General features: G+C 26.2%; 3 protein-coding genes across 3 annotated transcripts; all 3 read left to right on the forward strand.

Moving 5' to 3' along the window:
• Positions 1–3997: 3997 nt before the first annotated feature.
• On the forward strand, positions 3998–13629 carry LOC108554889 (midasin-like). The gene is made up of 12 exons (XM_017910302.1): positions 3998–4264; positions 4406–4741; positions 5194–6628; positions 6761–9298; positions 9401–9502; positions 9578–9704; positions 9952–10397; positions 10488–11195; positions 11319–11675; positions 11823–12615; positions 12865–13105; positions 13447–13629. Exons 1-12 carry the CDS (start codon positions 3998–4000, stop codon positions 13627–13629), a joined length of 7533 nt encoding a protein of 2510 aa, XP_017765791.1.
• A 1349-nt stretch (positions 13630–14978) lies between these two features.
• bonsai (28S ribosomal protein S15, mitochondrial) lies at positions 14979–16955 on the forward strand. The gene is made up of 4 exons (XM_017910303.1): positions 14979–15256; positions 15621–15754; positions 16294–16489; positions 16697–16955. Exons 1-4 carry the CDS (start codon positions 15021–15023, stop codon positions 16953–16955), a joined length of 825 nt encoding a protein of 274 aa, XP_017765792.1. The 5' UTR covers positions 14979–15020.
• Positions 16956–19528: 2573 nt separating this feature from the next.
• On the forward strand, positions 19529–23027 carry LOC108554891 (cuticle protein 19). The gene is made up of 4 exons (XM_017910304.1): positions 19529–19564; positions 21428–21480; positions 21711–21960; positions 22758–23027. The coding sequence occupies exons 1-4, from the start codon at positions 19529–19531 to the stop codon at positions 23025–23027; spliced, it is 609 nt and encodes a 202-aa protein (XP_017765793.1).
• The last annotated feature ends 1642 nt before the right edge of the window (positions 23028–24669 follow it).

Genomic DNA, 24669 nt, shown 5'->3' on the forward strand with positions numbered 1-24669 from the left:
GGGAAATGTATAAACGTGATTTTTATTTGGAAGAAGCTGTGTATTAATTGATTCAATTTTTTTGATAATTGTATTAGATATGATAATTTCAAATTAATTAATAATATATAATTATATGTGATAGTATAGAGTATGTGTAATAGTGTAATATAATATTATGAAATCATAATTATGTAATATATTAATGTTATATTAATATTAATGATATTATATAATTATGTATTATATTAATATATTTATAATATTACATTATAATCAGTAATTGAGAATTAGTATAAATTTGACAATATACAGCACTATGCAGAAGTCCTGTAACATATGCTAAGAGATATGTTATGTTATTTTGCTCTTGCTACTTCTCAATCCTAGAATTTCTGAACTTTGAATCGTCAAGCGGAAACCTAAGTGACGAACTTCCACGAAACCAGATTTCTTACCTGCTTACCGTGAGAAAAATGATTCTTGAAAGAAAGTTTCATATCAACTGAATATATTATACTTTGCAAAAAATATATGGAACGTTTTTACATTCAATTTAGATTTATTTACATGTGTGAAATTTAAAAGAGAAAACAGAGAACGTCACTAAACAATGTTATTGAAAGAAAATTAATTTTTAATATTTTGGTTTACAAAGAAACAAATTTCTGTTTTATCAATTCAATTGTATTGTTCATAATATGAAAAAGTAATTTATTTATTTCTTTATATTTCTTCAAATTAAATATTGCAAGATATTAGAATAAACAGAAATGTCCAACTCTGTTAACATAAATCAAAGAATACTTATTTATTTTATTAATATTCATTGTGTTTTTCATTCACTCATTATACATGAGACTTTGTTACACCCAACTTAATGTAAGAAATGTAAGAAAGTAGGAAAAAATCTCACTAAAAAGTAGTGAGAGTAGGAACAGTGAAGATTTCTTGTTTTGTTTCAGTGAAGGTTGGGCATTTTTTATTTCTAACCAGTAAATTAAATATTTTACATTATTTTATATGGACACATTTACTTCATAATGTTTCTTATTTAATAGCCCTGTAATTTTAATTATCACCTATAAATCACTAATTTATACCAAATTTTATACTGCCAATTACCAAAAATGGACATTCATTATCTTTTCCTCTTGTCTTTTATATATAAAATGCCTTTTATATTTAAAATAAGTATTTGCAAATTAGCAAACATGAACATTCATTATCTTTTTCTCTTGTCTTTTATATACAAAATAAGATAGTACTTTAAAATATTTATTTGAATATGATTTTCCTGATATCAAACAGAAATAAGAATGTATTATATTCACTTCATGATACTGTGACTTTTGCATACATGGTTTCTATATTTATAACAACTTTATTTTAATTTTCATAAATTCCTATTTATATAAGTCTGTATAGAGTGTATAGAACCAATATTGATCAGACGTTTTTCACTCCTTTTGGTGAATGTTGCTGAATGAGAACATCAAATTTTAAATCCTACTTTTGTAACACCCTACATAAAATTTCTTTTCTTATTTTCAGAAGCAATCCGCAGAAAATTGATTTCCAAGATCTTTTCGAGCAACCTCCCATCACGGACACAATGGCATTCTTGAAACACCTTTTGCTCGATTTTTATGAACGATCTTCCCTATACGACCTAGAAATCCGACGACTATGGAGTTCAAACATTTTTTCAAAAAGTAAATTCAACGAATTAGCGAAGATAAACGAGTGTTTTGGTAACGAAGTCGAAAATTTGGAATTTTTATTCAGAGACAAGTCTGCTTCAGAAATTCCATTAAATCTCGTCCAACCTCCTACGCTGTCCAATAACTTGACTATTATATTATATTTTCGATCCATAACTCTTGACTGTCAGTCAGAGAAAAATTTCCTAAAAAACAAGGATATTATAAGTTTAGAAGAATATTCATCTGTTATTCGCTCAGGTGAGTTTTATAAAACATTTATTGAAATGACAAATATTAATAAATATTCTTAAATAGTATAGTTACTTTTTCATCCTATTTATATTTATCTCATGTATTAAATTTATAAATTTATTTAACCATGTGTATCTCTTTGAATCTAGTCATATACATATCCAATCGAAATAAATGTACTTTTTCTGTATAGTTAATTAATTTTATAATTCTGAATTTATAAAAATCATCAATTCTAAAATTCCAAAATCTTTAAAATATTGCTTTACAGTGTCTTAGTTTCAAAAGAGTTTATATACCAAAGAATTGCCCATGTGTTTATAAAACAATGAAAATTCTTGGATAATTTTAACACGTTAAACGCCACATCGGTTTTACGTGCCGTTCCATTCACGCCACAGTTAGCCGTCATGTGGACCATTCCGGGCCGTACGGACCAACGAGGCCTGAACGGAAAGTCTAGTGCCGGTCTCTAGGGACCGGCATGGCGTTTAACCCTTTGCGCTCGATGATTTTTTCCTTACAGAAAAATAGTAATTCGAAGACTTTCTGCCATAAGGTCGACGATATTTTTAAAACGGTAAATAAGGAATCGTATGCAATTTAAGACGTAGAATTTTACTTTGATATTCCACGCATCGTTGGGTAATTGTAAATTTGATATATTAATTAACATCCATCTTTAGAATCTGATTCAATGGCGACTGAGAGGCGTCTCTCGAGTGCAAAGGGATAACACGTTAAATGCCACGCCAGTCCCCAGGGACCGGCACTAGACTTTCCGTTTGGGCCCGGCCGGTCCTCAGGGATCGGTCCAGACAGAATTCGAAAGCACAAATAATTATAATTATGGAAGAAAAAAGATAACGTGATTGTTGAGGCCTTAAAACCGAACGTCCTTAGTTAACGCGTTAAGTGCCACGCCGGTTCCCAGGGACTGGCGCTAGACTTTCCGTTTGGTCCCGGCCGGACTAAACCTCGGCCTAGACTAGGACCAAAAGGTGCTACCTTTTGGTGTTAAATTCTTCGCCATCTTTGGATCTAACGTTTGGGAATTCCTGTTATAACAATTGGTACAGTATCTCCGAGTTTTATGAACACTTCACCCATCGCCGGTGGCCCACTTGACGGCCGAGTCTGGGCCTGAACGGAACGGCAAGCAAAACGGGCTAGGCACTTAACGTGTTAACGTGTTAAATCTGTGCAACAGTACTTCTTCTCTGATAATTTCAGCTATACATTCACTGTTGATAGTATTGTTTAATTTTTCACTAATATTTAGAGAACCCAAGGATAACAAATTTTCCACTCTGTTTAGTGTTTAGTTCATTTTAATATCAGTATACGGTAATTAAAATTGTATAACTTTTTTTAATAAAATTACTCACATGCTTAATCACAAAAAGAAGAAAATTTGTTACATTTTTCACAACATAACTACAAAACATATTATTGTATACATTTCCTCGAAAAAGATATATTATATTAATTATTTACTATTTAATGAAACAAAATTCAATTTTAATATCTTTTTATAATTTTATATTTTATATATAAATCATTGTTAAATGTATAATTTTAAATATTTTCTTTCTTTTCCAGGGAAACTATCAACCAATTTGAAAAACCAGCCACTGATACTCAAGTTCGTAGAAATGGTCGAACAATCAGCAAAGATCATCGACATAGTACTATACAATAGAAATTTATCGATAAACGATAAAGAGTACGTCGAACTACGAGATGGCCTAAAATGGTTCCGAAGGTACCATAATTTGGGAACGATAGAATTAGTCGACAAATCACAAGGCACATTCTTTGACCTACGTGAAATTACTTCCTCCTTAAAAGTCCACTACAAATGGCTGACAAAATTTTTCAAAAAATTATTCTCACTATTCGACGCAAAATTATGCGATTTAAAAGTACAGCAAGAATTATTAGACTTTTCTAACAAATATCTGAACCTATTGATCGACGCAGATAAATTTCGAAAAATTCGAAAGAGGGTGAAGAAACTTCTATCGATTATTCCATCACCCCATTTCACCAAAAACGCCATGACCTTCCATGAAAAATTGAGATTAGTATCAAGAAAACTCGAGATTACCGAAAAAGATTTAATCGATTTATCAAAAACGAAATTAAAAATCGTTTCCATTGCACTTCCGGAAAATTTGGCCGTTAGAGAGAAATTGATCGATATTTATATTAAAAATTTCAAGCACGGTCAAGAAAATACAGATAAAAGCGAAGACGTAATGGAGATCGAGGAAATTTCCAAAAACATTTTAGAGCTGAAAGAAGTTAACGAGAATAATGACAGAGCGAGTGAAAATTATAAAGAAATTGAAATATGGCCAATTTATGAATTTTTCTTTTTCCTTTTCGCATACCGTTTCCAAAGGAAATTTTGCGAAGAATTTTCGAATAATTTTAAACAAGAAATTTGTCGAAAATTCAATAAGCATTTTTCTACTGGAATTCCGGATGATTTCATGGATTGGGAAGATGCGGAAGGAAATTTTCGAGGAAAAATGGATGATACATTTGGGCAAATTTGCAAGGAAAGCGTGTTTAAAAAATTCGAAGAGGTGCCAACAATACCAGCACGTTTAATTAGCTTGATGAAGGTCCTGAATGCCAATGAGACTTTACCCAAACAAAGGATCTCTTTATTCCCTGAGTTGCTCTCTTTAATCGAAGACTTTGGAGAACGAACTTTCGCTGTAAAAAATTCGAATGTTCTCCTGCATTGGTATAATAGCAAGGAAGATGAAACAGAAGACACTACTATTTTTGAGGTATTTTTCACATTATAGTAATTTTAATTACTTGCAATCTGAACACTGAAATCCTTTACTCGAAAATTCTATAAATTGTTCATTTACCTTTTTAAACTTTTAATATAAGTTGAATTAAATTTATTTTTTTATTTATTGGTCATTATTTATTGTTTTACATCATACTCTAAAAAATAAAGTCGAAGATATTAGTAGAATATTTTATTGTTATTTTTTATTACATTTTTTTAAATATCTACAATATTGGTTTTAAAAATATATTTTTAATATAAAATGAATAGAAATTGATGGAAAATGAATTAATGGTCTTAATATTGAATCATATTTAATTTTGTTTTCTTATTTTTAATAATAATTTTTTGTGATGTCTACTTTAAATCTAATTGGCAATATCACTTTATTATAAATAATTAATCTATTTCAATTTTTTCATATCATTATATTATTTTCAGACAAATTTCATCAATAAATCAACTTTTTGCAATCTGATCTTTGAACTGTTTCTAACAAAATCTGGAAACAAAAGAGAAATAATCAATTTTGGAAACTACAAAAAGCAGAAGAAACTTTTACAAACAATTCAAACACTATTATGGAAAAATTCTTTGGTCTTAAATTCAGACGAATTCAAGATATCCACTAACGATTCTATTCTACTACAATTTTACATAAATTATTACTTATCTGCTATGAACAAAGTCATAAATACTTTTACCTTAAAATTAAACGATGAACAAAATGATCTAAAACATCGTTTTCTTCAACCGATAGAATCATTGCAGGAAATAAATGAAAAGTTAGAAAATGAAAACAATGCAATTGAAAGAGGAAATGGCTGGCTGATCTTAGGGTATCTTCAAATATTTCTTTTTTATGATTTAGGATCCATTGATCCAGTTCAGAAAATTGCATTAAAATCAAAATATATACGCGAAAATATCTCTGAATTGGAACACTTAATGCGCATTGAAAATTTGCAATCTAATATCCTTGGAACCTCTTTATCAAAAGAACGAGAAATATCAAGAATTAATCATTTGAAAATATCATCAAATGAAGCAAAAAGTTTTGAAAATTTCCAAGCAGTTAGACCCTCATTGAATTTCCAAAATTTGAGAGAAGAAGTAGAGAATTTTTCAAGTAATATAGGTTCATTTGAGTCAATATTTAAACAAGTCAAGCAATTAAATGAAGTAGCTCAACAACTTCATAAGAAAGAATGGCAAGAATCGCATAAAGAAAGATTGCATGAAGCTGTAATTTGGAAGAAGTCATTAGAAAGATTCTCTGGAAAATTAGAAAATAACTTCCTAATTGGTTTCCCAGACTTGGTTTCACCAATGATTTCAGCAATTTCTAATTTACATCATGGATTATCAATTTTAATTCATGAACTTTCAAACATGCAGTTTGAGAACTCTAATGGTGATATCTGTTATAATTTGTTGCGATTCCCTGTAACTGGCTTGTGTCAGGAAAATTACATAAATTTGGTGAAACTATGTTCTTCAGAGAAACTAGTTTCCATTTTAATGAAACAATCAAAATCAAAATCTGTCCAAACAAACAGATTTACAATGATTAAAATTGCATTGAAGGAACTTGAAAATTTGTCTCTGGTTGTTAGAAATGATATAAAATCACTATGGGAAGAACTAAATAAAATATTTCTCAAGATTAGGATCTTATGGAAGGAACAAGAAAAAAAAAGAGAAGAAGAAATGAGAGAAAAACAAAGCTTGTTCAAAACAAAATTTCAAACAAAAGAAGAAGAAGAATTAGATTTCAGAAACATGTTCCCAGGTTATCAACAAGACTTCCTAGAACTAGCAGAAGTATTCCCAGGGAATCTCTCAGAACTAGAAAGAATTCCAGAAAACGTCTTCAGTGAAAAAGAATCCTTCACTGAAGTTATAACTAAGAAAGATGCCAGAAAAATTCAAGAAATACACTGGAATATCTTAAAAAATGTTTGTTCTGATGAAATAAATTCAAAAATATTTTTTATTGATACCTTAGGAATGGGTAGAAACAATTTAGAAACTGATGAATTTAATTTGAAGCCCAATTTCATTGAGCCTTTAATCCAGAGATTTGAAATGATAGGATCTTCAATAAAAACTTGGTCAGAAAATTTGTCTTCTCAACTAGTATGCTGCTTAAACGTGATAATTTCACAAAAATCCAGTTTTGATGATAGAAAAAATAATTATAAGGTATATGATTTCTATAGAGATCCAAATATACCAGAAATTGAAGAATGTCAACCACTTTTTGATAGACTTTGTGAAAGAATCAATGAATTTTTAAAGGAATGGCCTGATAATCCGATTTTAAATTCAATAAAACTGATAATCGATAGACTTTTCAGTTTTTCCATTGATTCTTCATTATCTAGATTTTTAGTTGGAGTGGAATTATTACTAACGAAAATTAAACAATGGGAAGAAAATGCTCGCTCTGATGTCAGTTTGGCAGAATTTATTGAATCTTTTGGTGCAAAGATTCTTTGTTGGAGAAAACTTGAGATTTCAAGGTGGAAGGATTCGTTGGAAGTACTTGAAGATGATTTGAAAACAGAAGCGTCAAAGTGGTGGTTCTTCTTATTTAATTTGATAGATCAATACATTATAGAGAACACTGAGAATGTTGAACAGTCAAATGAAACTGAAAAGTTAAAAGATTCAAGTAAATCTGATAACATTTCAAAAGAAAAGATAATTGAAAGCTTGGAACGTTTCTTAACAGAATCATCTTTAATCGAATTTGAAACAAGACTCCAATTAATGTATCTTTTTCATCAACATATTAGTCATTTCGAAGAAACAAGAAAACAGAAAGAATTATTAGCTATATTCTGGAACATTTATTTCTATTATAGTCAGTTTCTTAATGATGTTCAAAATAAGATAAAGGTATTGAAAGAGCCTATTGCTAAGAAATTAAAAGATACCATTAAAATTACAAGGTGGAATGACATAAGTTATTGGTCTGTAAAAAACACTGCTGAAAAGACACGAAGAACATTACACAAATTTGTGAAAGAGTTCCAAAAATGTTTACAAGAAAATGTTGCATCCACTTTGACTTTAAAAACGAAAGCAGAGATATTAGAAACTAATTCTAGAAAAGAACTTGAACCTGTTGATTTCTTAGTCAATTTAGAGTCAAGAAACCTGCAGAAGGTTGAGAAACTAACACACAAAGCTCGTCAGTTTTGTGAAAATATTATTGCAAAAAATGATTATCCCCAAATTCGAAAGGATATTGAAATTTTTATAGACGAAAGTCTTGAAGAAAGTAAGAAACTAAGAAATTTGGAAGTCGATAAAACTTTGACAAAAGCTAAACAACAATCGCAACTAAAGAGCATGCTTCAGCAAAAAAAGATGGCATTGGCAAATTATTTTAAAACATTAAATCATCTTGGAATTTCTTATAGAATAGGTATTTTAACTTGGAAAAATCGAAAAAATGAAATCACAAACTTCATGACTGTGCCTTTAGATCTTCGAGAAATACAAAGACTCACATTTATAAAGAGTAAAAATGAAAATATGGACAAAGGACTAATTGAACAGTGGTCTGGTTGTAATAAATATTACTATGAATCTTTGATTAAACTAAATTTCCTTGATAGCATTTTAAATTCAGGTAAAAGTGACCTCGATATACATAATGCTGAACGTTGTCGTGGTTTTTCAGTTCATCTTGTATTGCTGGCGCATCGGCAAAAAGAAACGATTGCAAACTTCTTTGAAAAGTTTCTTCCATTAAAGATTCAAGTATCAAATCTTATATTAATGATGGAAGAAATTAATAAAAAGATTTCAAATAGTAGTGTTATACAAAAAAATATTTCAGAAATTGTAGAATCTATCAAGCTGCTCAAAATGTCTAATACTTCCAAAGTTTTACAAGTATTGGAATTTATAAAGAACATCGGAATTTCAGAAATTTCTGTATTTCTGGAAATGATAAAAAAATCATCTGAAAGATTGGTTGAATTAGAAAAAATTCTTGAATTTACAAAATCAATAGATATTTTAGACGTTTCTGAAATTATTTCTATCTTAGAAATTGCAAAAACTGGTGGAATCTTAGATATTTCTCAACTAATGGAAGTTTTAAAAATAATAAATGAAAATGTAACTAAAGATTCTGACAAAAATTATGTTCCCATGCAAAAGAACTTACAAGTTGTCATAAATAGTTTTCAGGAATTATTAGAAGTGTTACAGATATCTATGAAACAAATTATAATTTTTTTGGAGAGTTGTCCAATGGAATCCCTTACAGAAGAAACCCTTGATTTAAATGAAATTACAATTCCTGTTTTAAAAGAAAGGAATGTTTTACAAAATTCAATTGTCTCAATGAAAAACTCTTTACACTTAATAACAGATATGGCAAACGAGCTGAATTCATGGACGATAATTTCAAAAAGAATTGAAAAGTTAGGTCAAACTTTCTTATTTCATCAAAGACATATTGATATTCTTCAGTCAAATTATCAAAAAATCAATGAAGTTAGAAAACTATTGATTGACCTAAGATGTACTTTCATGTTAGATCATCCCATTACGGAAAATTTATATTTCTTAATAGAAAAAATTGATGAAAATAATGAATTATTTACATCAACATTTATTTCAACAGCGGAACAGTCTGTTGAATCCGAAAATTTGAAAGAATATCAAGCCAAATTGGATGTATTAGTTACACAAATTCTTCTTGTTATTCAGAAAAAATTCAAAGATAGTGAAAAATCGATTGAAGATCGAACTAAACCTGAAGAAGAATCTACTGAAAATTTTGAAAAGAATTTGATGACAGAAAAATTAATAAAATCTTTAGAGAAAGATATTCCAGATTTACGTTTAAAGACTGTATCACATATATTTGGAGACTTATTGCAAATTATATATGAATGTGATGTTAAGTCTGCAAATAACTGCATAAGGTAGGTTTTATTGTCATAAGTGTAAAAAATTCACAATTATCAGATTTATTTTTAAATAAATAATAAAATAATTTGAAAATATTGTCCTTGTTTTATTTTTGTCATCATTGATTTGAAAACTAAATTTATTTTATTTTATATTTCAACTAATATTACATATAATAATATATTTTCGTTTTTTTCATTATTACATCAACGTTAACAAAATGATTTATAAATAATTCAATTATTTTTATTATTATTTTAGATCACTTTTGCAGCATCTACCTCTTATCGAACAGTATACATTATTTCTTCATTTCTATTTATATGAACAAGTGGCATCTTTTCGTCTGACCTGCAAATTCCTCTACCTTCAACTGAACGTCTTTTTGGATTTAGCAACAAATGGTTTTTGTCAACCAAAAGATTTGAATGCTCCTGAAGATAATCAAGAAGGTGATACAGCTGAAGGAGGAATGGGATTGGCTGAAGGTGAGGGACATAAAGACATTTCAGAGAAAATTGAAACTGAAGATCAGTTAGAAGAAGTTAAAGGTCCAAATGAAGAAGAAAAGGACAATGAAAAGAAAGATATGAAGGAAGAAGAAAAGGGTATAGAGATGTCAGAAAATTTTGAAGGTCATGCGCAAGAACTTGAACGTGAAGAAGAAAAAAATAATGAGGAAAATGATGATATCGACAAGGAAATGGGTGAAACTGATGAAACTGCAGACAAACTTGATGAAGAAATTTGGAAGGATGAAGATGAAAAAGAGAATGAAAATGAAAATGAAACTAAAGAAAATGAAAAAGAAGAAAGTGGAACAGGTGAAAAAACTGGTCAAGAAGAATTAAGTGCAAAAGATACAGATGAAAACAAAAATAAAGATGACAATGAAGAAAGAGAATACAATGATGAAAGGAAAGAAGAAAAAAAAGATATCAAAGAATTTCAAGAACCTGAAGTAAATGAGGATCAGATAGATCCTTATCATGGAAAGAATCAACCAGAAATAGAACCAGAATCTTTTGAACTTCCAGAAGATATGAATATAGATGAAGAAATAAAAGAAGACAATCCTGAAGATAAAGAAGAAAATCCCTTTGATATTGATCAGATGAAAGAATCTAAAATTCCAGAAAAAGAAGATGAAAAAGATGAAGAAAAAGAAAATTCTGAAGGAAATAAACAGGAAGATTCTGATGAAGAAGATGACAATGAAGAAGAAGATCTAAATGTGGACAATAACAAAAGAAAGGATGAAAAAGTTATAAATTCTGAAGAGGATGAAAAAGATGATATAAAGGAACAGGATATTGAAGACAAAAATGAAACAAAGGAAGATAAAGCAGCAGCTAGTTTTGATACAAATAGCAAAGAAGTTGATGCTTCACAAGAAGTAGAATCCAAAAAAGATGGCTCTAGGGATGCAGTAGAAAATCAGTCAAATGAGGAACAAATGGAAATAAACCCTACAGAAAGTAGTATAGATAATAAAAACGATAAAGGTAATCTTACTGCATGTTGTAATTATACATTTTTAATTTGAATAATAGTTGTAAACACTTTACTATCATAGATAAAAATTGTATGCATAAATTACTCCTAACTAATATTTCGACATTTTTAAGGAACTGGTCAATCACAAACGGAACAAAGTGAAGGACATTCTGGTTCTAAACAGGAAAAAATTTCACCTATTTCTGGTGAGGAAAAATCTTCGACACCTACTCGAAAACAAAGAAAACCAGGTCAAAGTGATGAAAATCGTAGTTTATTTGATGACAGTAATGAACCTTCTATGAAAAAATTAAAAACTGATGTAATGCAACAAGACTTAGATAGTCCAGAAGAAAAAAAGAAACCTGAAAATGGTGATAAAAGTGAAACTTACGAACATATTAAAAATAAAGAGAAATTTGATGACTATGTTTTTGATGCTGCAACTGAGGAGCAAATTAAAAAACAGGCATCGAATTTAGAAGAAGGTAAACTTTTTGTTTGTTTTCAAAAAGTTTTATTATTTACTTAGAAAATAAATTTTATATTTAATCTCTATTAATTATACAATATGTATATAAATAAATATCTTTATACTCTTATGAATAAAAAATAACACAAATTGATTATATTAGATAAAAAGGACCAAATGGATGATGAACTGGAAGATGATGATGATATTAAGATGCACGAAGAGTCATCACTGAGCGATCAAGAGAAAGAAACAAGAAAAGAACAACCACAGAAAGTCCTCGAAAATAAAAGGGAAAAACCCACTAATGTCAGAGGTGAAAAATCAGATGATGTAGAACAAATTGAGGTAGGAGGTGAAGTTGAAGGCAAAACAGTGGGGACAACTCGTGTTTTACGAGGAAATGAATCGACCATTCACACAAAATTAACAGAAACAGAATCTCACGAGATTTTTGTTGATGACATTGCACAAAAGAGATCTGAAATTGAAGATATGTTAAGTCAATGGTCTCAAGGACCATCCTCGGTAGAAGCAACAAATGCTTGGAGTTCCATAAGTGCATTAACAGAATCAGCTGCTAGGGAACTATCAGAAAAATTGCGATTAGTATTAGAACCGACATTAAGTTCCCGATTGAAGGGAGATTACAGAACTGGTAAACGAATAAACATGAGAAAAGTAATTCCTTATATTGCCAGTGAATTTCGAAAAGATAAAATTTGGTTGAGGCGTACAAAACCATCAAAAAGAGATTATCAAATTGTATTAGCTATTGATGACTCTAGTAGTATGGCTGATAATCATTCAAAAGAATTGGCATTTGAGTCCCTTTCATTAATTGGCAAAGCTATGACCTATTTAGAGGTTGGTCAACTTGCTGTTATTAATTTTGGGGAACATGTAAATATCCTTCATTCTTTCGGGGAAAACTTTACAGAAGAAAGTGGTGCCAGGTAAATACAATTATCACGACAAAAATAAAATGAATCAATCGTTACTCTATGATAATTAGCAGTCCACTAATATTTAAGTATTTTGACTAATTGAGATACAAAAAGTTTTAAATTTAAATTAAAACTATCTAATTTTTAACAATTTACGTATATTTAATTTATTTACTTGTTTTATAGGATAGTATTTTAAAATTATAATTTAAAAGAATTAATTTTAAAAAACATTTGTAAAATATTTGAACTTTTCAGATTAATTCAAGAAATTAAATTTGAACAGAAAAGAACAATGATTGGTCAACTGCTTGATTTCACAGTAGAAATGTTCACATCGCAATGCAGTTCTTCCGACAATGCAAAACTAGTAACCATTTTGTCAGATGGTAGAGGAATATTTTCCGAAGGAACAGAAAAAGTTACAGCAGCTGTGAGGAGGGCTAAATTACTGAATATTTTCCTCGTTTTTATAATAATTGATAATCCTCTTAATAAGGTAATGTATTGTTAAAATTAAACAAAATAATACAAAAATAGTACACTTGAATTAACGAAAATAATTTTTATCCTGAAATTTAAATTTAAAAATAAAAAAATTATATATTCTATTGAATATTCAAAATATAATTTTATCTGTACATGAATATATACTTTTGAATGGCTATGTATTTGATTTTTCTTCTTTTTTCTTTTTTGTAATTTAAAATCTTAAAAAGGCTCACAATATAAATTTATAGATCAAGTTAAAGAAATGACGTCTCATATTTTTTATAGTTATATGATATTTTGTAACAGTGTTAAGTTTATTTTCTTTATTATTTGCATTGTGTTTTTCAGGATTCCATACTCGACATAAGAATGCCAATTTTTGAGGATGGTAAATTATTAGGTATACGTTCTTATATGGATAACTTTCCATTTCCATTTTATATTATTCTTCGAGATTTGAATACTTTACCTGTTGTGCTAAGCGATGCATTACGACAGTGGTTCGAAATTGTAGGCAGAATTGATACATGAAAACAACCAGAAATGTAGAGAATTCTTTCATTTTATGATTTGTGACTGATATCATATGACAATTATATAAACATACAATATTTAATTATATCTCTATATCTTTATAGTCTCTATTATATCTGTTTAATTAAATATTTATTAAAATAGATATAGTGTTAAAAATAGTCTTAATATTAAAAATAGTAAATTTAGCTTAACTACGGCGATAAATTACCTGAAAACTACAATTGTAAAATTCATTTCATTTAATGACATATATATAGTTAATTTTGAAATACAAATTTTTTCAAATGTGATTTTTTGTTAAATAAATACAGAAGTAAAATAAACAAAAGAAATTCATTTATGATTAATATATGAAATGTAATTATTATCTCAATAAAATCTCTAAAATCGTAATGATAGAAATAGTGTGGTTGGTTTTTCTGTAGAAGTATTATAGATCACAAATGTTTCAATTTTAGAAACAAATTATGACTAACTTTTTATCATCATTCTGCACTATTTTCTAATAATTTTTGACCTATATGTTCCTACTGTATTAAACATATACGTAATTTTTACAAAATATATGTGTATGAAATTTATACTATTAACTCACCAAATAATTGGCAATATAACATAACAAACCAATGAACTGATAGTGAAATTATGATAACAGTTCGCGCGCCAATGTTCAATTTCTTATACGTGAATATATATTTCAAAAACATGCAATTTTCTGCTATCTTCTCTAAGAAAGGGAATTCAAATTCATGTAAAAGAAGTACATAAAACCGTCATAAAGCAGTTAAAAGAACAATAATCTGAAAATAACTAAAAAATAAAATAAAATAAAAAAGATATTAACATAATTCGATGAATTGTAGAATTACTTAACTACATTTCTACTATTTATTCATCATCAAAAGTGTTTTTATATATCTTGCATTAATATAAATTCTTTCAACATAATTTAAATCAATATCGATCTACATGTTGATAATGCAGTTTTGTAAATTATTTAAAATAAATAATTAAGCATACTTTAAAATATTAATCATGCGGTAAAATATTTTGAATGTAATTAATATGCTATTACTTCGTTCCTAAAAGTAAATATGGATATTATATGGCAAAGATACATTAAAAAATAATTTTATTCATCTTTTTTATTAAAACCCTTATATATTTCATATTCCATTTTATTATAATCTCGTAATAAAACTATTAAAAATATTACAAAACTTTTATGAAAATTTACTTTTAGCTTACGATCATATGTGTGCACAAAATCTGCGTATTTACAGTAATATAGTGTACGAGTAACTTTAAATTGTGTACTAATTAATGTTATTCTATTTTGAATTCAATTTAACTAATTTTAATACTTAAGTTATTAATACATAAAAATGAGTTTCATAATGAATTGTTCTAAATTAATAAGTACAAAAGTAAATAATATATATAAATTTGGAGGTTATTTAAGCCGTCGTAGAGCATCTGTTACAGATTTTAAAATTAAATGGATACGACCAAAAGAAATTTCATCTCTAGATCCACGACAAACCGGTGATTTAGGAATAGATATACCTGTAAAACCAACTGATATTAAACTTTATTATCAAAATTCAAAGGAATTGGAGGAGTAAGTAATAGCCATACACTTATTATTGTGTCATATAAAATGTTTCTTCTATAAAAATGAATAAAAAGTGTAAGACAAAATCTTTTATTATCCTTGCACCGATATTTTTATAAAAAATGTAGTTTTTAATTATACTTGTATTAAATAATTCAAATAAAAAATTTGTAATGTACGTTTATAAAAGAAACTAATATTTAATATATAGTAAGTGTATTTTTAAGCTCTCTAGAAATTATTTTATATTATCTACAGCTGTTTTGTCATATTTTTATATTACATTAAAATTTAGCAATATTCTTAATATATTTTATATAAAGTAAATTTTAGTAAAGATTCCAAATAATATATACAATTATTGATGCAGTGCAAGTGATATTGTACGTAACATGTTTACCGTGGCGTTTCAAACAAAAAAAGAAGCAAGAAATTTAGAGAGAGAGGGTACAATAAATCTTGTAAAAAGGCACATTTGTGATCGAGGTTCTTCCGAAGTTAAAAGTAAGCATATTTCTATTAGATAAAATAAATTTCTAAAATTTATTCTGGTATTAATTTTATTTAAATACCATTTATATTTAATTTTATAAAAGTTTATTTATCTATTGTGTATTCACACTAAATAGAGAATAGCAACATCAATGAAAACATTAGATTTACATTGAAAAATAATAAATAATGAAATCAGTATCTGAAAGTTTCTGTAAAGTTAAAGGTAATTATATTTTAATTAGTTAAATTATTTTTTTTATTATAAATCATTCAACCATGATTACTTCTTTATTTGTCTAAATATTCTCTCATAAAATGGTAAAATTTTGTTTTAAAAGTTCTAATAGAAACCTCATATATCAGATATTGAAATATTTTTTTTTCAATTAGTTAGATATACACTTCAAATATCTACCTAAAAAAATGTTGTTAAAATCTGTAATACCATTGTCATGACTAGTTTTTGCAGAAAAATTACAAACTTTTATTATTGCAAAATAATTACTTGAAATGTAAAATTTAAATGTCACTTAAATAAATTGTTTCAGTTGCTGCAATGACTAATGAAATACAGTTCCTTCAAAAATATATGAGTGATAATCCAAGAAATAAGAAAACCAAAGTATTTCTAAAAGAATTAATTGATAAAAGAAATAAATATCTGAAGTTAATGCGCAAATGGGATTATAGACGATTTGAATGGCTACTTGAACGTTTGAATCTTATTTATCTTCCACAACCAAAGTATAATACCATTTTTATGCCAAAATTATATAGAATAATTTATATTTCACTAGAATTATATTGACTTTCTGAAAAAGATGATAATAATAATGTCTATAAATTAATAGAATTAGAAAAGCCTTGCAATTATTCATAATATATTTTATTTCTTTAGATTTTTTTATACATTACCATTATACACATAATTTATCTTTTACTTTGTTATAGAAATGCTGTTAAAGTGTCAAGAAAAGATTCATTAAGAAAACTGACAAATGAATATTGTTCCAATGTTATAAAACAGAAATTGAATGAATATAGAGATGAATTAAGAAAAGAGCAAGAACTATTTTATGCAGAAAAGGCAGAAAAACTGGCTCTTATTTTAAAACAAGAAAAAGAGTATGGTTTAACACCAAGTGTAACAGAAAACGATATTAAAGATGCATTGAAGAAAGTAGAAGAATTATCAAGAAAGAATGTATAAATAAATATTTTCTTTAATTTTTAGTTGTCTTTCTAACCTGCCTCTAATGAATTATAATAGCAAATCATAATTGACATTATATGTTAATGTTAACATAAATTTAATATCTATACAATATTTTTAAAGCAAATATTTATACCAAATAGAAAAATGTATTTAAAAATTACAAACTCTAAAGTTTAAAAATATTTATTAAAAGACACAATATATAACAATATTTGATATTTCCTATGTTTAATTAAAGTATATTTCCATTCATTTCTATAGTAATTATTTTTATAGTCATAAAATTAGATGTATAGTTTTAATTATATTAGTTATTTTTATGATATATATTTCTTATAATTTTACTTCCTGTGCTATTGGAAGGATATTTTCAATTTAATAATTCGAATTTGGAATTCTACAATCAATGAAGTTTTGAAGACAAAATTAAAAAAGATTGGATCACATGATGGTGAATAATAGTCAAACATATAATATTATTTTTAAATCTTTTGCTGAATTGTTATGCGAGATAAGAAATGGAATTGAAGAGGTTATATATGTGTTATATTGACAATGACTTTTATTCGATATTTTTCTTATTACTGTTAGAAATTTATTTCCAATACTAGGATATGTATTTATTAAAACAGATTGAGTTATAGTATACAATTGAACCTTACATTTTGACACTTACGGTTGAAAATTATATTTAAACAATGAAATAACTTTTTTGTTATAAATAATATTAAATGAATAAGTGCAAAATCATTTATTTAGGTTTATCTATGTAAAACATATTGCTCTTGAGTAGTATATATTTATTTATTATGTTTGTTTAATACAAAACGAAATACAAATTTTTACTGCGCAAAATTTGGATGATGAATTACTAAATGATTCAAATTATAATATATTTGAAACATACAAAGTAAAACAAAGGATCATTATATTAATAATTATTTGAAAATTTAAATAAATTAAAGAATGTGTTAAACTGATATGAAATTGGATGAAATTAACTTCTTTATATGCATATTCTATTAAAAACTTTTCATTAAGCAATAATCATGAAACGTTTAAATTAAAAAAATTTTAATCAATTACAGGATTGTGAATATTTTGTTACTATTGAATTGGACGTTAAACCACATTAGTTTCAACAGGTGATGTTCCCACGGCTACATGTTGCGCATCCCTCGTTGTATATCAAGAGAGACCCAAAAAATGTAAGTGAACGTCTCATGTATACCGGGTGATTGAAATAATTCAATTATACATATAATTTAATAAAGCATAAAAATTAATTTCGAAGATTATACCAATTCATACATATAATCCTCGATATACAATCTTCGATTTTTATCATATGTAAAGTATAAATCATGAGAACTTTTTATTTTATCTTTCCCATTCTGTTTTAGCATTGTTTGAATTTCCTCGTTATTTATATAAAAATAGGAATAATGTAAGTAAATAATCTAATGTATACTAGAAAACTAAAATAATTTAACTATTGTATGATTCAATAAAAAACAAAGTTAACTGGATTATATTGAATTGGTTATGTAATTTCTTATTTTTAACATCGTTTTATATATAAGAAGTCAATAATGTAAATTTTTCCTTTTTTTCCTTTTTTTTTGTCTGCAATACCTTTAGATTTTACTGTTACTTGTATAAAACAAGAATAAGTGAAAGGCAATTGAGATTGATTTAAAGAAAACATCTATAGACAGTTTAAGAAAAAAAAGATGTGAATACGTAATCTATTGTCTCATAGTTACATTATATTTAATCATAATCACTCATAATACATTATATTTAATTATATTTAATGAACTTATCTTCAAACAATTTATTTTCAATAAATATTCTGCTTCTTTTATAGTGCTACCAAAATGCAATTGACATACCAAAAAATTGAGATTTTGACATATGATTATAAATAAAATATTAAATTGTCTTCACACTTAAAAATAAAATATTCAAATTATTACCGACGATAATTAAATTCGTACAGATATACAAATATTAATAATTTTCTATTTATAGATATAAACAATTCTTATTACGCGTATAAATAATTCAGTTAAATATTAGTATTTTTTAAAAATATAATTATCTGTTTTTATTTTTAAATTTTTCTATTTATTTTCTACTCATCCAACAAATCGTCTCAATGATCTTCTCAACAATGCATCAAAAATATATTAAATATTGAAAAAATGCTTTAAACATCGTAAGACCACCCTGTATAAGTCGTATATAAAGATGAGTTGGATGCTGATGTTCTATTCTCTGAAAGACCGTCGTGAAAGTTTTGTTAGATCTTCTTCAAATTTCGTTTAAATTTTCTTTATAAATGTGTATACATGTAAAAGTATTTGTGAAAACTATTATTAAATCTGATCGTAATAGTTTACTATTATAAAAATTTATATAACTTATAAAAAATATTTTTCCTTCGAAAAACAATGCTTTATTGATAACAACCTTTAATAATAAATGGCAGGTCAGGAAGAACTTTGAAATAGTGTTTCTTTAGTGCAAATTTGATCAACTGTAGTTCTTATCGTTCCTGAAACATGCAGACGCAGTTTTCTAAAAGTATCACTGATAAGGTTAGTAAAACGAAAATTATTGTTAATAACGATTCAAAAGAATAGTAATTTATTACAAAGAAAAAGTATTATAGATTATCAAATACATCTATTTTAAATAAAATTGTTTTGCTAAGTTTTTTACATTTTACGCTTTGGCAATATACGTGAATTATTTTAAATTTGTAAACAAATGTAAAAACAAGTAAAAAAAATATCTGATTGAATTTTATTTATAATAAAATGTAAAAATTAAAATTAAATTTAAATATTGGCGAAATGAAACATATGGGTGCATTAGTCTGTACATAAAATAACTTAATAACTTAAATTGAATTATTGAGATATATAGATTATTAGAGTAACAAATACATCATTTTTTAAAAACAGCAAAAAAAATTTCAAAATTAGGATTAATCAAATTAATGAGTTAATTATTACTATACCAAAAATTGCAAAAACTTCACTAAGTTATATCTTTTAAAATTTCCTTATTTATAATTAAATTTTAATATAAGATAATAAAACATTAGATTGAACATTAAAAATTAGATTGAAAGTTTTAGAACGAACTAAAAGTATGTTTCTCAAACTTATTCCGCTTATTTCGTATTTTTGCATTTGCAAAATTTTCTAAAATTAATTGCTTACATACAGATATTCAAATTATATTTTAAAACAAAATATATTTCAGTATAGAATATTATTATAATTATTAATGGAAATAACTTATTTTTATAAAATAATATGAAACACTATGAATACTTTGTTTTAAGAATTAGAAGAATACATTTGATCTTTGATATTTTTTACTTTAAAAGAATTTTTATAAATATTCGATCTAGCTCAATTTAAAAAGGAAAGAAATTGAAAAATCGAATTAAAAAACTGTTATTATTAAGAACCAATACTTTTTGGCGATCATTAAATAAAAAGTTTTCAACAAATATTATAAATTTAAAAAAAAAGAAAGAAAACGGCATCATTTTTATACCATAAGAAATAAAACATTAATATAATTTTAATATAGCCAAATTATACAATTTACCTTTATAAGTGCTAATATTAAGTTATTTTACTACAGTAAAAAGTAACAATCTTATAAACTTCTAAATGTATCGATCACTTTTTATTTCGTGTCTCCGCGGTTGTTAGTTGAAAGTGCGGTTGCTTAATGTAGCGGTTCGCAATTAGTAAGAAACGTATATAAATATCGATTTCTGCATTCACTCGACTTACTTTGACATATTATAATCTTTTTTTACGAACAGGGAAACGTCTAGATCCTTTTTCCAATTTATCGGACAGTGAGCGTGTTAATTGTATTGAAGGTTTGCGATTTAGGTTACTTTTTGTTAAGGAATCATGTTCGAGAACCGCTGGATAAAGCACCTACGCACACGTTTGTATCTTGGTTTCAGAGTTTACATAGCGGCACTCCTTAAGAGTGCAGTAGGCACATTGTGCAATGAGAACTAGTGCACGCATGCGCGATAGGTCGTTCGATTCTCGAGAGTCTTCATTGCAACTTCGCACATATTTATATTTTGAAGATTAATCGAAGTATTGGATATTTGTTTAAACTTCTTTAAAAACTGTATATCGTTTTTACTATAAATATAGTATGTTCTTTAATTGATGAAGTATTTTATCGTTAATAATTGTTACTGTAATGGGGATTTTAATAATTATATATACGCGCGATAGACCGTTATATGTATTTATGGACTAAGAAAAACATTATTTTTTGAGATTTTTTTGTATGATGAAAGTAAATAGCTTTGGAGTAAGCGTTTTACTATCTAAAGGAGTTTTATGTACTAAATTTTTATAAATCTAACATATATAATACAAACACTATAAATATAAATCTTTTTCTTATAGATCGTGATTTTGTGCTGTTTTTTACGGCTGATCATTGCTGGTGTACTTCAACAGTAAGATTATAGTCTTTCACAATTTTATTCACTTTATTATTATCATGATTATTGATTCAGTAAATAAAAAAACAATTTGTTTTTTTCGAGCTATTCAATAATTGAAGAAATCATAAACATACAAGCATTATATAAATTTAGATGTGGAAAGACTTCACTGATTCAACAAGTATAATAGTCCAAGTTTTTTGGATCATTTTATATAATCAAAACGAATGTTTCTTATTTAGAAGATTTCCTTGCGCGCCAATCGATGCAATCTCCGCGAGTGGCGCTGCAGTGCCAGTGGCTTGTACCCTTAAATCAATTGGAAGCAAAGTGGAACCAGCACTTCCGACTTACGTGAAAGTTTCTACTCCAATTTCGTACAGACCATTGCCAAAGACATCATCGTTGGTATATATTGCTCCTCCGATTTTTAAAACGGCATCTGCTGTTCTCGCAACTGATACAAAAAATGACAAAGAAGCAGAATATACGGTAACTTATATAGAAGAACTTTTAAAAAGTTTTATGAGCATTCTTAATAAATTTACTTAATTAATAACGAAACTTTAGATTATAAAAACAAAACATTCTTTTCTACATAGAAAGGATTTACTATTATATAAAATAAAATATAATTTTAAGGAATGAAAAAAGAAATAAAATAAATAATATGAGGAGGGCTATGAAATAATTGTATATACTTGAAATATTTCTATTATTTAATATGTAATAAATAAAAATAGAGAAATAATTGTATATATTTGAAATATTTTTTTTATTGTTTAATATATAATAAATAAGAGTAGAGAAAACTATGAAGAAGTACTATTTGTTGCAAATAATGTAGGCGTTTTAAGTAACAATCAGAATTAATTAATTTCTATAAGAAATATACAAATAGTTCATGTTAAACCAAAATCGTGTAAAAGAAAGTTTGCATAAAAAAAGAATTGAGTGTATTTTATTCTTGAACAAATACAAAAAATGAATTATTGTACATTAAACTCATCAATTATATAAACAATTATATTTTTATTTATATAAGCTTTATATGAATTAAATTCTTGTTTCATATTACATTAATTGTAACTTTTTTTATATATTCATTTTATTTTATTTTAGACAAAAGCTATCAGTAAATTCTTAATTTAATTATATTTTCATAATAGAATTCTGTTTATCTATTATTCTCGCTTGCTTTCTCTTTAATTAATTTTACCATTTTTCTTCTTTTAAATTTATATAGATTTTTCTTTTTCTTTATAAATTGATATGCAATTTTTCTGTAGGCCTATCCAAGATATTCATTTAACTATGGCGTCTTAGACGGATACACTGGCGATTCTAAGTCAGCATGGGAAGAAAGAGACGGTGACACCGTGAAGGGCGAATATTCTGTGGTAGAGGCAGACGGGTCGATTCGAACAGTCACTTACACGGCTGATGACCATAATGGCTTCAATGCAGTCGTAACTAGGAACGAGCCTCCGAAGAACGCGAAACAAGACAGTAATTTAAAAGCGTTTTTGCCTGCAACTGTTATTCCTAATCATCGTTAAAGGTAAACTAAATATTTTACGGAAAAAATTTTGTATTTGATTTAAAATAAAATTGCCTTGAAAACAAAAATTCGTAAGATCATATTTTCAATTACTTTGACTAACAGAAGAAGTATATGAGATATATAGAATATTCTTAATTTTGTTAATTAAATTGTGCTAGTGAGTTTTATGAGTAAATATATAAAAAAGATGTTACTATTTATGACAAATATTTTACATACCGATAATGTTTCTTAAGTACGAGTAAAAATTGATATTTAATATTTTTTTAAATACCGTGTAAACAGAACATAATTCCATTTAAACACCATAAAATTATTTTAAGTTCTCGTAGCGAAAAATGTATCTTAGTATTTGAAATAGTAATACTTATAATTATTAGACTTTTATTTATGGTTTTTTAAATAAATAAAATACTAAAACCGATTTAACCGTTATTTTAATACTCTAATATGACATATTTCTCGTATATTATATATCTTTTCATTATCGTCTATAAACGCAGGAATTTATTTCTTACAAAATAATTAGTAATATTCTATATATTATATTCTTTTTTATTTTACATTCTTACATTACACTACAGTAATTTATTATAGTGCATTCTATTATGAATATTTTATTAAGATTACTTAACTTCTAAAAAAATATTAATTCATTAAGAAATAAATAAAGAAATATAAAAGAATATAATTTGTTTGAATTAACATAATTCGTTGAAATTACATTTCATGTTAATTTATAAAATATTATGATAAAATTTTATCTTATTGTTATTGTCATATATTTGCAATATAATTTAACGTTTAAAAGAATTTGAAACACAAGAAATTAAATATGGGAAACAAAATTAACGAAAGAATAAAAGAATAATATTTTATTATTTAAGTGTGATGAAGTGTAAAAAATGGTACAATAATATTTAATCACTTTATACAAACTTATCAATGCGACAAACGATAAAGAACCATTATGTGATACGTAAAAAAATTATATTTTTAAGACAGAATAGCTTGAATTAATAAATGTAAGTATTTACTTTCATTCTTAATTTATATAGATATGCAATATGTATATCTTTCACATCTGTATAATCAATTATTGCTATTTTATAATGACTTTTCCTTTCTGTAAATTAAATTTTAGTTTGAATTAATGAAAATATGAAAATTTATAGAACGAAATTAAGCATAACTTTATGATTGTGTGTTAGAATGTAATGTAATGTATCTATTTTTAGTAAATACATGTAAAACATCGCTTCCATAAATAATCTGGAAATTTTATTCATAGGTTATTTATTTAGTTGTAATTTTTTATATAATTTTTATATTTCGTTTAATTTTGATAAAAATTGAATGATTTAAGAACAAAAAGATACTTTCAAATATTTTTTAATTATCACAAATATTTGGTTTTGTTCAATTATTTTTGTAAACCTAATTTACGAGCATGATTAATCTTTGACTATCACTTTTAGTTTTAAAAATTAAATAAATTTATCATATAAATACATATTAAAATATAAAAAATTTTACAAAGTTAAAGTTTAATTAAAAATTTGAAAATTCCTATGTTTGTCTAATGCTTGTTCTTTAAACAAAAAATACTTTATTAGTTCGAAAAGAATTAAAACATC

Source organism: Eufriesea mexicana, unplaced genomic scaffold, assembly GCF_001483705.2.
Source record: "Eufriesea mexicana isolate 0111107269 unplaced genomic scaffold, ASM148370v2 scaffold93, whole genome shotgun sequence".
Lineage (NCBI taxonomy): Eukaryota > Metazoa > Arthropoda > Insecta > Hymenoptera > Apidae > Eufriesea > Eufriesea mexicana.